This window comes from Danio rerio, chromosome 20 (assembly GCF_052040795.2).
Source record: "Danio rerio strain M-AB ecotype USA chromosome 20, GRCz13ab, whole genome shotgun sequence".
NCBI classification, from domain to species: Eukaryota; Metazoa; Chordata; class Actinopteri; order Cypriniformes; family Danionidae; genus Danio; species Danio rerio.
The window spans coordinates 56512000-56525326 of NC_141040.1; the positions used below are offsets into that span (position 1 = coordinate 56512000).

The 13327-nt window shown below is 37.7% G+C and overlaps 1 protein-coding gene across 3 annotated transcripts in view; it reads right to left on the minus strand.

Moving 5' to 3' along the window:
* naprt (nicotinate phosphoribosyltransferase) overlaps window positions 1-10740 on the minus strand; it is a 40901-nt gene extending 30161 nt beyond the window's left edge. For 2 of the 3 annotated variants that reach the window (XR_015517512.1, XM_087296484.1), the window contains exon 1: window positions 10368-10706. Coding sequence is in view for 2 of the 3 variants with exons in the window: in XM_087296484.1 (XP_087152610.1) it covers window positions 10368-10596 (229 nt within the window). In the remaining variant the exon portion in view is untranslated. Of the gene's footprint in view, window positions 1-10367 lie in introns of all 3 variants that reach the window. The other variant, NM_200890.2, reaches the window with a different exon arrangement.
* Between the last annotated feature and the right edge of the window lie 2587 nt (window positions 10741-13327).

The following is a 13327-nucleotide window of genomic DNA, read 5'->3' on the forward strand; positions in this document are numbered from 1 at the left end:
ATGTGTGTAGTTTTGATGAAATAAGATCATAGTAATCAAAATGTGTGTCATATAAATGTAAATACAGTTGAAGTCAGAATTATTAGCCCCCCTAAATTATTAGACCGCTTGATTATTTTTTTCCCCAATTTATGTTTAACTGAGAGCAGATTTTTTTCAACACATTTCTAAACATAAAAGTTTTAATAACTCATCTCTAATAACTGATTTATTTTATCTTTACCATGATGACTGTAAATAATATTAGACTAGATATTTTTCAAGACACTTCTATACAGCTTAAAGTGACATTTAAAGGCTTAGCTAGGGTAATTAAGTTAACTAGGCAGGTTAGGGTAATTAGGCAAGTTATTGTATAACAGTGGTTTGTTCTTGTCACACAACCAGCGATCGCTTTCCAGAGATCGCTGGTTCTCACACGAACTCTCAAAACTACATTTCCGCATTTCCCAGGACTACATTTTCATACATGCACTGCTCCCAAACACGCACGCCTGCTCATTCATCTATCCTGATTGCAATCACCAGCTGAACCTTGTCACAGACTGATATCACTCCATTCATAAGCCACTCTTTCACCCTTCCAGTTTGCCGAGTCTTGTTTTCCCAGTGTGACATTACGAAGCGTTTCTCCCTGGCTTGTTTCTCTGTGTTTAGACCCTAGCTTTGCATTCCTTGTTATCCTGTTTAGCCGCCTGCCTTTAGACCTATTATATTGACGACGATTCTGGACTGTCTATAGATTCCCGTTTGTACCTGATTTGACCATTGCTTGCCTGACATTGAATAAACCTGCATATTGGATCTTACCTCCTGTTGTCCTCTGTCACTCCACCACAGTCGTAACAGTTCTGTAGACTATCGAGAAAAAATATAGCTTAAAGGGGCTAATAAATTTGTCCCTAAAATGGTTCATAAAAATTTTAAAACTGCTTCTATTCTAGCTGAAATAAAACAAGTAAGACTTTCTCCAGAAGGAAAAATATTATCAGACATACTGTGAAAATTTCCTGAATCTGTTCAACATCATTTGGGAAATATTTAAAAAAGAAGAAAAAAATTGAAGGGGACTAATAATTCTGACTTCAACTGTATATGCAAATTAGTCAGAAAACGTAAATTGTACTAGCTTTCTGGATATGATATAGATATCTAGACATATTTATCTAGATATGATATAGCCAGTCACATCTGTTTCTGTAATAGTTAAATCACAGTGAGTTCATGCATCTTATTGTTTTAGCTATATTCTACTGTAACATGCTATGTCAGTTAGCATCGGATTATAAATCGACTTTCTTATGAAAATACCTGAGATGGCTGGAAGAACACATATAAACCATTTATTGCCGCAATAGTGTAAATGATCAGTTAAAGCATTTTTATATTTATTCAGATCTTATTTTCAGTCAACTACAGCAATAGCTGGACGCCTTCATCCATATTAGGGATTTCCTGGAATGTTCTACTACTTTTGTGAGGCATGTATGGAATTTCTGCTCAAGTGTGAATGAAACAGGCATTAGATGCATTTAAAGAGCTGCAATGCCCACATCAACCTATTTTGAGGAAAACTGAAAAAAATCTCCCTCCAAAGAAATTTGAAGTAAACATATTTCTAGCATATAAATCTTTATTTTTATTTTTTGTACTATTTTTAATACAATTGTTATTATATCAAAAATAGTAGCCTATTGAATATCAATATATGCGAGGTATTGAATAAAAAAATTCCAGTATCATGACAACACTACACCTTAGTTAATCACTTTGTCCAATGAACATGTCTGTAGCTTTGTATCACATTGAATAACAACTCGCACTATAAAATAAATCATATTTTCAGATTTGAAGACAGAAACTGCAAATCAGGAGATAGGAGGCTCAAGATGTGTGATCATGGATCATAGAGCCAGACAGAATCTGCAGATTTTTAATTTTTTTTTTCTGCAGAGAATTTTGTTAAAAATCTGCAGTTTGATGCAGAATTATTTGGGGAGTATCATAACTAAAACTAGAGGTGTGAACTTACTGGTCTCACGGTTTGGTTCGGTTACGATTATCATGCCATCTATTCGGTTCAATTCGATATCTCGGTGCATCACGGTGCATTGACGATGCTTTCCAAACACAGTGTTATATTTTAGGGGGGAGGCTATAACATGCTATCTGAATAAACATACAGACACACAGCACCACACTGTCTCTCATTCAAACACATTCACAAACATAGACAGCACCAAACAAACACACACACGCACTTAGGCCATGTCCACACTAATGCGTTTTCATTTAAAGACGCATATTTTTGTCTCCGTTTTGCCCTTCCATCCACACTGAGACGCGTTTTTAGGAAACAAAAACGTATCTTTTTGAAAACGCTCTTCAAAGTGGATAAATTTGAAAACGCCGTTTTCGTGTCGTAGTGTAGACCGTGAAAACGGAGTCTTTCGAAAACGATGACGCATTTTTTGTCATGTGACACTCAGTCATGTTACTAATTCGTTTACTTTATTTTCGTTGTATGATTTTAGTGATGTCGTCCTTACTGTGAGGGTAAGCAGCGTCATCAGCAGGATACCGTTCTTTAAATCGGTCCAGTATATCGGCGTATTTGTTTTGGCACGTCTCCCAGTCTACATTTTCACTCTCTTTTGCAACTTTGTATTCATGTGTTACTCGAAGCAGCAACTCTACTTCATTGTCAGTCCATTTAAAAAACTCGGTGCTTTTCCTCGACATTTTGCCGCAACGTTTCAAAGAGCCGGAAAGAAAATAAACGTCAGCCGGAAATGACGCGTGCAGAAGCGTCTTACGTTTCACGCATGCGCAGTACAGGTTGAAAGCATTTGTAGTCGTTTCAGTGTGGATGACAAAGTTTTGGAAAACGAATAGAAACGACAGTGTGGATGTGAAGCGTTTTTAGAGGAATACTCCGTTTTCAAATTTATCCGGATTAGTGTAGACATGGCCTTAAGCCCTCGCAACAGGGAGAGCTCGCGCTGAGCGGAGCAGAAAAACGAAAAAAGAAGCACTTTTCCGACGGTCCCTTACTGAGAGCTCCTCTCAGTGCAAGCTCTCCCAGCTAAACACATATTGCGAGGGCTTAAATGGAGCAGTGCTCGTAATGTCGAGCGAAAAAAAGAAAGACAGCTGTGAAACATAACCGGCTTGGTCTTTTTGTAGGAAACACACTTTAGATCTTTTTAGGGTAAGAGGTTTTTGAGTTATTGCCGTCTATAACTGAATGTGTGTCAGAAAAATCGAAAACAAAACCAACTGAACCGCGCTCATTTCTGGCGCCCCCTTGATATACAGCACCCTTAGCATTTGCCTATGGTGCCTACGCGACGAGCCGGCCCTGAGTTGGCTGAGTGTTGTAAATACCCGCGCTCGCCTCCCTCGCGACAGAGCGCATAGGAGATAAATGAGGTCACTACATAATAACCGGTTATGATTATTACTGAACCCATACCGAATTGTCCGCGTCTGCATCGCGGTGCACCGAAGAAACAATTAATTTTAACACCCCTAACTAAAACCATAATATATTAAATAAAAAAAAATATTTTTTAAACATTTATTTTATGTTTAAAATGCAAATCCAATTAGATCCACTTTATTTGGTAAACAAAGCAAGTCTCTCATACAATATATCTAGTAAAAGACAGAAAATATTACTGCACAAACTGCATTGTAAATAAATCATATGAATATTTTCATATTAGTCAATCATTTTACTGAAATTAATTAAAAAAGTGAATAAATATAAATTTGCAAACAATTACACAAGTAAATAAACAGAATCAGTGATGGGCTATAAATCTGCGGAATTCTGTGACCGTGTGGGCCGACGAATATCAGTCTAAATGAGAAGTGGGTTCATTTATCAATGTATTTTGTGTTACAATTCACAAAGCTTCACAATTTATTGTTAAAAGACACAATTTATTTATTATCAAATCATTTATAATCCTATTATTAAGATTACAGTAGAAACTTATACCTTTTGAAGATATTTTAACGGGATAAATTAGAACTTCTTTCTTCTCTTTTTTTGTTTGGGGGGTGGGGGGGGGTGACTTTGGGGCTAAAGGCTGATTTATACTTCTGCGTCAAATGCCGGCGTATGCTACGGCGCTGACTCATAGCCCTTCGCCGTGGCCGTCGTTGACGTGCACCTCTCAAAAAATGTAACTACATGTCGCAACGACGCGTAGCGCAAGCTCTGTTATTGGTCAGCTTGGCTGACGAGTCTGAGCGGACCGAGAGCCGCGTGAATGGTGCGAGCCTGATGGAGCGATTGTTTACAAGTGTGGAGTCCCGTGAAGGAGCTCCGGATAGAAAGTTTTGTTTTGTGTTTACCTCATAGTTGTTGCACGTCCGCCAGTTCCTTCCTCAAAATGAGCGAGTTTGAGCCACTTGTACATCCCGGAAGAGTTCAGGAAAAGCAAAAAAGCAGCGAAGAAACTCGACACAGAGGAACATTTACACCTCACTGCCAACTAGCGTTTCGGAAGTGTTAATGCAGACCAACAGAGACAGCAGCAGAAGTATAAATGCACAGCTGCGAGCGTTGCCTGCGCCGTGGGTTACGCCGGTCACTTGACGCTGAAGTATAAATCAGGCTTAAGCCCCTTATCTCTTTCGAAACCTAGTGTACTTGCAACTAAAGTAAACAGCATTAATTGCGCAAGCACCTCAAGACCTACTATAGCACATTTCTTAACTAGACAGCATATTTTGGCATGTGTCTTAAAACCTAGTGTACTTGCAAGCAAAGTAGACAGCATTAATTGCGCAAGCACCTCAATACCTACTGTAGCACACTCCCTGACTAGACAGCATCTTTTAAGCATGTGTTTTAAAGCCTAGTGTAATTGCAACCAATGTGTCTTAAAACCTAGTGTACTTGCAACCAAAGTAGACAACATTAATTGTGCAAGCACCTCAGGACCTACTGTAGCACGCTCCCTAACTAGACAGCATCTTCTGGCATGTGTCTTAAAACCTAGTGTATGTACAAGCAAAGTAGACAGCAATAATTGTGCAAGCACCTCGACCTACTTTAGCACACTCCCCAATTAGACAGCATATTTTGGCCTGTGTCTTAAAATCAATTGTACTTACAACTGACACACAGGCATTTGGTTGCAAGTACACTAGGTTTTAAGACACATGTCAGAAGATGCTGTCTAGTTAGGGAGTGTATTAAGTATTGATGTCTTTGCACAACAAATGCAGTGTAATTTGGTTGTAAGCACACTAGGTTTTAAGACACATGATGTCTAACTAGGCAGTGTAATTAATCTTGAAATGCTTGCACAATTAACTCTGGCTACCTAGGTAGTAAGTATACTATGATTTTTAAAACTTGCCAAATGATGTTGTCTAGTTAGGGACTGTACTAGGGTTTGAGACGTTTGCAAAACTAATTCTGTCTAATTACTACTACTCTACTTTGGTTAGTAGTACAGTAGGTTATCCTAATGCTGTCTTCTTTTGTACACTAGGTTTTAAGAAATATACCAAAAGATGCTGTCTACATAGGGAGTGTACTAGGTATTGAGGTGTTTGTACTCCAAATACTGTCTAATTAGGTTGTCATTTCACTAAACTTTGTGATAAACCCCAAAAGATGCTGTCTAGATAGGTAGTATACCATGTCTTGATGTGCTTATGCAACTAATGCTGTCTACTTTGTAAGTACACTAAATTTTAAGAGATATGCCACAGGATGCTGTCTATTAAGGTTTTGAACATCACTCCCAATAGTTTAAAGGGTTTTCAGACATGCTATGTACTTGGGCAGCATACAAAGTTTTGACGTGCATTCCAAGCAGGCACCACACTAGATTTAGGACACTAGTAGCCTAGACAGTGCGCATATTCGCCATCATTTGAGAAAGAGAATGATTGGTAACGCTGGGTTATCAGGTGTTTGCACTACTTAATGTGTCTAGTAAGGTTTCATAGGAAACAAGGTCTTGAAGTGCTTGAACAATTATTGATGTCTACTTAGGGATAATCAGGCCTGGCGCCAGGATATCTGAACTGAGGGGGCATTTTAAATCCATAGGGGGGCACAAGACCTGGTGGCTGATTTTGGTCTCTCTTGTTCCTTTCATTTAGGCTATTTATTCACATTTATTATTACTTTACTTTGTTACTGACCTAAGGCAGTAATATACGTTTTAATAGTATTAATAACAGTTTCGCTATATCTGATTACATGGTAATGTAACAATACCGCTTATTAATGCAGACGGATCATGGCTTTAGTGCCAAACGAGTGCTTTAAATCATATGTTATTCTCCTTATTTATTTCCGTTTTATTTCAAATAACAGGCATATGAATGTTTAAAGTTTTAGGTAAAGACATCAAATTATGCCCACACATGCAAGATGACCCACGATCAGACTATTCGTAACCGGTAAATAAATATAGTGAAATCAGCTTAACCGAGTCATCATGCTTCATGTGGCCTATATTACCCAACCAACATCAGTGTTAGGGAAAAGCTAAATGTTACAGTCTAATGTCATTTAAAACAATTACTTAGTTACATTTTAAGACATTAGTGTAGCCAGAAAAATACATAAAAAAAGATACCAAAATTCACAGTTATTACCGTGAAAATTAGTTTGGCACGGATAACACGCAACTCAGGCTATTTAACTTTTTTCATCATTTTAAATGTAAAAATAAAGATTTATATTAGGCTATCATAAGTTTGTTTTTTTCGTGATATTGTCTGGTTGTCATTTGTAAACCATCACAAACCATTAGGTTACTAGGCCTATCCGTCATTTTATTTATTTATTAAGCCTATATTAATAACTTGATTTCAGGTTATTTTCATTTTAGGGCCATAAGCTACAAGTCAAAACAAACTCGATATGCTGACTGTATTTTAGCTCTTAAAATAGGTTTACAATATATTTTATGTTGTTTAATTTTGCATGAGCAAATAGCAGTATAGCCTAAATTACATATTTTAAAAGATTATTATTCAGCCTACCTGCAGGGCACGTGACAGGTTTCTCGGTTGATCCGCGGTAAATCCACTTAAGCACTATATTCCTTTTATAACACTGCAAACCTGACTTCGCAGGCCGATCATCTTTAAATGCAAAAGGCATTTATTAAGTGTTATACCTTGACTGCTGCTGCATAATGGGATGTTTCTCTACACAACAGTAAATATGCACTTTTTAGCATTGTCAAAATGAAAGCAAACATTCAAAGGGTTCTGCGTTTTGTAAATTTTAGCTTAATCGTAATCATATTAATAACAATATTAATTAATAAATTTAAATATTATTTATAGTGTAGCCTACTGTAGAAAAACACTGCCTACTGTTTTTATTAAAACATTTTTATTAGGCTACATCTTCCTGAATAACTAATGTGAAAATGACTGGCAGTTGCGTCTCTGCTAAAATTTATTTAACAGCAAATTTCTTCTGCGTTTCTTCCTTTTAGAGCTCAAGAGAGTTGTGTTTAAAGAATTAGTTAACCAAAACATGAAATTAATTAAGCTGCTCGTATCATGTCACCCACTTTTCTCCCTTGTGAGTTGAGTGCGCCTCCATCGCCATGTGCGCGTTTTATTTACGGGCGCACCTAACCTGACGCGGAGACCTGATCTCTGGACTATAGGACTAGCTTTAATCTCACAATTTTCATAATTTAATTGCTATGTCATATATTTTAAAATATTTAAATGTGTGTTCTAAAGGTTGGAACGACAGGAGTGTTAGTAATTGATGACAGAAAGAATTTTCAGTTTTGAGTGAACAATCCTTTATGAAAGCTTTGGGGGGGGGGGGGGGGGGGGGGGGGGGGGGGGGGGCACAAATTCTTTCTGAGGGGGCAATTCCCCCCTTTGCCCACCGTAGCGCCGGGCCTGGGGATAATACTAGGATTTAGGGTTCTTGCTCAACTAATGCTGTTTAACTTAGTTGTAATTTCTGTATGTTTTAAGACACATGCCAAATTTTGCGGCATACTCTACTTTGACCAGTTGAAAGAATGCTGTTTACTTTGATTGTAAGTACACTAGGTTTTAAGACATGCCAAAATATGCAGTCTAGTTAGGCAGTGCATTAGGTATTGAGGCGCTTGCACAACTAATGCTGTCTAATTACTATAGGTTGTTATTGAACTAGACTTAAGAACACAACCCAAAAGATGCTGTTTAGTTAGGAAATGTCTTGGGTATAGAGGTGCTTCCACAACTAATGCTGTCTACTTTGGTTGTAAGTACACTAGGTTTCAAGACATGTCAAAAGATTATTTCTATTTAGGGAGTGTATTGGATCTTGAAATGCCTGCACAAATAATTCTGTCTAATTAGGTAGTAAGTACACTAGGTTTTAAAACATGCCAAAAGATGCTGTCTAGTTAGGGGAGTGCACCAGGTACAAAGACGTTTGCACAACTGTCATTTCACTAGACTTTAGGACAAAACCTAAAAGATGCTGTCTAGTAAGGTGGTGTAAGTATTGAGGTGCTAACGCAACTAATGCTGTCTACTTTGGTTGTAAGTACACTAGGTTTTAAGACATGGCAAAAGATGTTGTCTACCTAGGGAGTGTACTTAATCTTAAAATGCTTGCACAATTAATTCTGGCTAATTAGGTAGTAAGTACATTGGGTTATTTAGACATCCCAATTGATGCTGTCTAGTTAGGGACTGTACTGTACTGAGATGTTTGCACAACTAATGCTGTCTAATTAGGTTGAAATTTCACTAGACTTCAGGACTAAGCTCAAAAGATGCTGTCTAGTTAGGTAGTGTATTAGGTCTTTAGGGGCTTTTGAAATTAATGCTGTCTACTTTGGTTGTACGTACACTAGATTGTAAGAAGTATACCACAGGATACTGTCTAGTTAGGCAGCATATTTAGGTTTTGAACCCCACTCCCACAGATTTGATGGGTTTTCATGCATGTTATGTACTTGGGCAGCATAAAAAGTTTTGAGATGCATTCTAAGTAGGCACCACACTACAGACTAGTGTAGTTTAGTACACTAGTACACAGTGTGCATGCTTACCATCATCTGAGAAAGAGAAGTTTAGGTAACATACTGGGGTTGAGATGTTTGCACAACTAAATCTGTCTAGTAAGTTTGCATAGCATTTAACATCTGAGGTGTGTGAACAGCTATTGCTGTCTAGTTAGGGATTATACTATGATTTAAGGTTCTTGCACAACTAATGTTTAACTTTCTTATAATTATTTATGTTTTAAGACACATGCCAGAAGATTCTGTCTACTCTACTTTGGTTAACAGTACAGTACGTTCATTTAATGCTGTCTGCTTTGGTTGTAAGTACACTAGGCTTTAAGACATATACCAAAAGTTGCTGTCTAGTTAGGGACTGTACTAGGTACTGAGACGTTTGCACAACTAATGCTGTCTAATTAGGTTGAAATTTCACTAGACTTCAGGACTAAGCTCAAAAGATGCTGTCTAGTTAGGTAGTGTATTAGGTCTTTAGGGGCTTTTGAAATTAATGCTGTCTACTTTGGTTGTAAGTACACTAGATTGAAAGAAGTATACCACAGGATACTCTCTAGTTAGGCAGCATATTTAGGTTTTGAACCCCACTCCCACAGATTTGATGGGTTTTCATGCATTTTATGTACTTGGGCAGCATAATAAGTTTTGAGATAGGCACCACACTACAATATGGTTTAGTACACTAGTACACAGTGTGCATACTTACCATCATCTGAGAAAGAGAAGTTTAGGTAACATACTGGGTGTTGAGATGTTTGCACAACTAAATCTGTCTAGTAAGTTTGCATAGCATTTAACGTCTGAGGTGTGTGAACAGCTATTGCTGTCTAGTTAGGGATTATACTAGGATTAAAGGTTCTTGCACAACTAGTGTTTAACTTTCTTATAATTTATTTATGTTTAAAGACGCATGCCAGAAGATTCTGTCTACTCTACTTTGGTACTTGACTTAAAAGTACAGTAGGTTAAATTAATGCTGTCTACTTTGGTTGCAAGTACACAAGGTGAGTCATGCCAAAAAATGCTGTCTAGTTAGGGAGTGTACTACATTTTGATACACCTGCACAACAAATGCTGTCTAATTATGTTGTCATTTCACTAGACTTCAGGATGAACCCCAAAATATGCTGTCTAGTTGTTGGGTAGTATACCAATTCTTGACGTGCTTGTGCAATTAATGCTGTCTAAGTACACTAGATAGTAAGACATATGCCACACGATGCTGTCTAAATGTTCAATGGGTTTTCAGACATGCTATGTACTTGGGCAGCATACTAAGTTTTGACATGATTTCATGTCATGGACACTTGTAGCCTACACAGTGCGCATACTCACCGTCATCTGAGAAAGAGAAGTTTTGTAGGAACAGCAGACAGTCGCTCAGACCCGCGAACAGTGAGAATCCCCCGCCGAACGGGTTGTCCCGGAAGAACAGCTCGAACACGGCGGGCTCGTTGTGTCTGCCCGCGCGCCAGTACGCGTACGCCATGGTGAACTGGTACAGATCCGTGAGTAACGGAGGCACCCGGTTGAGTACGGAGCCCGCTTCGTTACTTGTCGCCATTTTTTTAGTTCAGTTGGTCAGGTTATTGTTGGTGCTGACATGCGGTTTTAGGTGTTCCGTCTGCACTTTCCTCCGGTAACTCTCTCATGCTCACGTGTGGCCGGTGGGGTGACCCTTTACACGGTTGCATGGTTCCTGTTAGTATTTAGTCTCCGCCCCGCTCCTCATATATTCATTCTTCAGCCTGTTTGTAAACCGCCGAGGGGGTTTAACACTTTATGACCCTGCTGATAATATCAGCTGCTGTTCAGTGAGATCTGGCTCACACTTGTGTTTACTTTATTGTAAGCTGTTTAACTAACTAACATGAACTAATTATGAACAATACTCGTACAGCATTTATTATCATAGTTTAACCTTTACTAATGCATTATTAAAATGCAAATTCATGCTTGTTTACATTAGATAATGCACCAGGAGTTAACATGAACTAACAGGGATGGGCAGTATTTATGATACAAGTTGTTCCAATACGTACTTTAAATACAACATATTTTGTATTTGATGGGGTTTATGAAAATGGGAGCATTTTTTATTTCTCTTTGCTAATAGCCCTGCTAAAAATTCCAGCTTAAACCAGCCTAGGCTGGTTGGCTGGTTTTAGCTGGTCAACCAGGCTGGTTTTAGAGGGGTTTTGGCAACTTCCAGGCTGGTTTCCAGCCATTTCCAGCCTGGTTTTAGCTGGTCAGGCTGGAAAATGACCAGCTAAATCCAGCTAAAACCAGCTTGACCAGCCTGGTTTAAGCTGGACATAGCTGGTTTTGGCTGGGCTCCCAGCCTGGCTAGGCTGGTCAAGCTGGTTTTAGCTGGATTTAGCTGGTCATTTTCCAGCCTGACCAGCTAAAACCAGGCTGGAAATGGCTGGAAACCAGCCTGGAAGTTGCCAAAACCCCTCTAAAACCAGCCTGGTTGACCAGCTAAAACCAGCCAACCAGCCTAGGCTGGTTTAAGCTGGATTTTTCAGCAGAGAGATGCAGAGCTAGTGCTGTTTCCATGCTGATAAACTTCCGGTGACCTGTTATTGTGAGTTTTTTTTCCATTTTAAATGATACCTTTTACAGCATCAATGTTGTAATGTAGTTACAATACAATCAGTTAAATAGAGTCTGGCATTCATAGTAGCGCAAAACGAGACAAAAAGCCGTTTACACGCACGCGCCCGTCAGAATCGGCAGGCTAGCGCAGATATACTGGGGTAAAATATATGCTCATATTTTAAAAACATGGCTGGGGGAATGTAATTTAATGCAGTGCTTCTTGTACAATCTGAGGCCAACTTTATATCGGATATCACTCAGCCAGTGGAAATCGCTGATTTTTTTACTAAAACAGACCTTAAACACGCTGGTTTTGCAATGGCAAACAGTTCACCGGAAGCGCTTAACCCAGGTTACTGGCAAATTAAAAGTCCTATTAGCATGTATCGGCATATACCCCATTTGGTCTTATTGTAATCTAATTAGAATAAAACCTAAGTATCATCTCTTGATATGATGTACTTTTAAAGAACAATTATGTCCATATGTGAACTCGTGGTCCAAATTTACGAAAAACACAAAAAAGTCACCTTCGTATGATAGAGTGAAAACTCTTGATTTCTGCCTTGAACACAGCAGTTTTTTCCCAAACTGTTTTTAATGCGTTAATAACACATACACGCATTTTTTTTATGTTTAAATTGTTTATTGTGAAAAAACAAATACTACATCAGTACAGAAAGTTAAAAAAAAATAATAAGAATAAAAAGAGAATAAAAAAATAATAATAACATATATATATATATATATATATATATATATATAATAAAAAAGAGAAATATTAATAATAATAATAATAATAATGCTAATAATAAAAGAGGAAAAGAGAAATGGAAAAAAGAGTAATAAGTGTACAGAGAATTACAACCAAGTTTCACAATCAAATGTTCAGATACATTGTCAATGTTGAAAGTAAATATCTACAATTAAACAGTATAAAACAGTATTAGATCAAACAAACTAATTAAATTACTACGAAATAAATAAAAAGGGAAGGAGAGTGCATCTATTAAATGGAAGGCAATACCTTAGGAGAGTTATAGTAAGTTATAAAACATTGCCACTTTTTAAAGAAATTAGTTTTCCCAGAGCATCTAACCTTTTCCAACTTAAGAAAATGCATGGTATCTACAAGCCATTGGGATGTAGTTGGAGGCTTATTTGATTTCCAGTGAAGTAGTATACGATGACTGGCTATTAGTGAGGTAAAGGCCAAAACATCAAGTTGTTTTTAATTGAATTGGGACCAAATCTTTGGAACCCCCAAAAATGGCAACATCAGGGGATGGGTCTACATTTACCTGCAACACCTTGGACATAATTGTAAAATAATTAATCCAATAATTCTGTAACAGAGGGCACATAAAGAACATATGACTCAAATTACACCTTGGTGCATGACATCTGTCGTATCTGTCATCGATATTGGGAAAATTTTCAGATAGCCTGGTTTTTGAGAAATGGACTCTATGAAAAACTTTGAACTGTATCAGACTAAGCCGAGCACAAATTGTACTAGAGCGTATTCTCTGCAGTGCACCAAGCCACCATTTTTCCTCAAAACATATTCCCAATTCATTTTTTATACACACATTTTTTACCATGTTTTTACTATCAGTAAAAACAACATGTTTTTCCCCATTTTAGACAGTTAAAAATAGGATTTGGGACATTTTTAACTTAATCTCACTGCA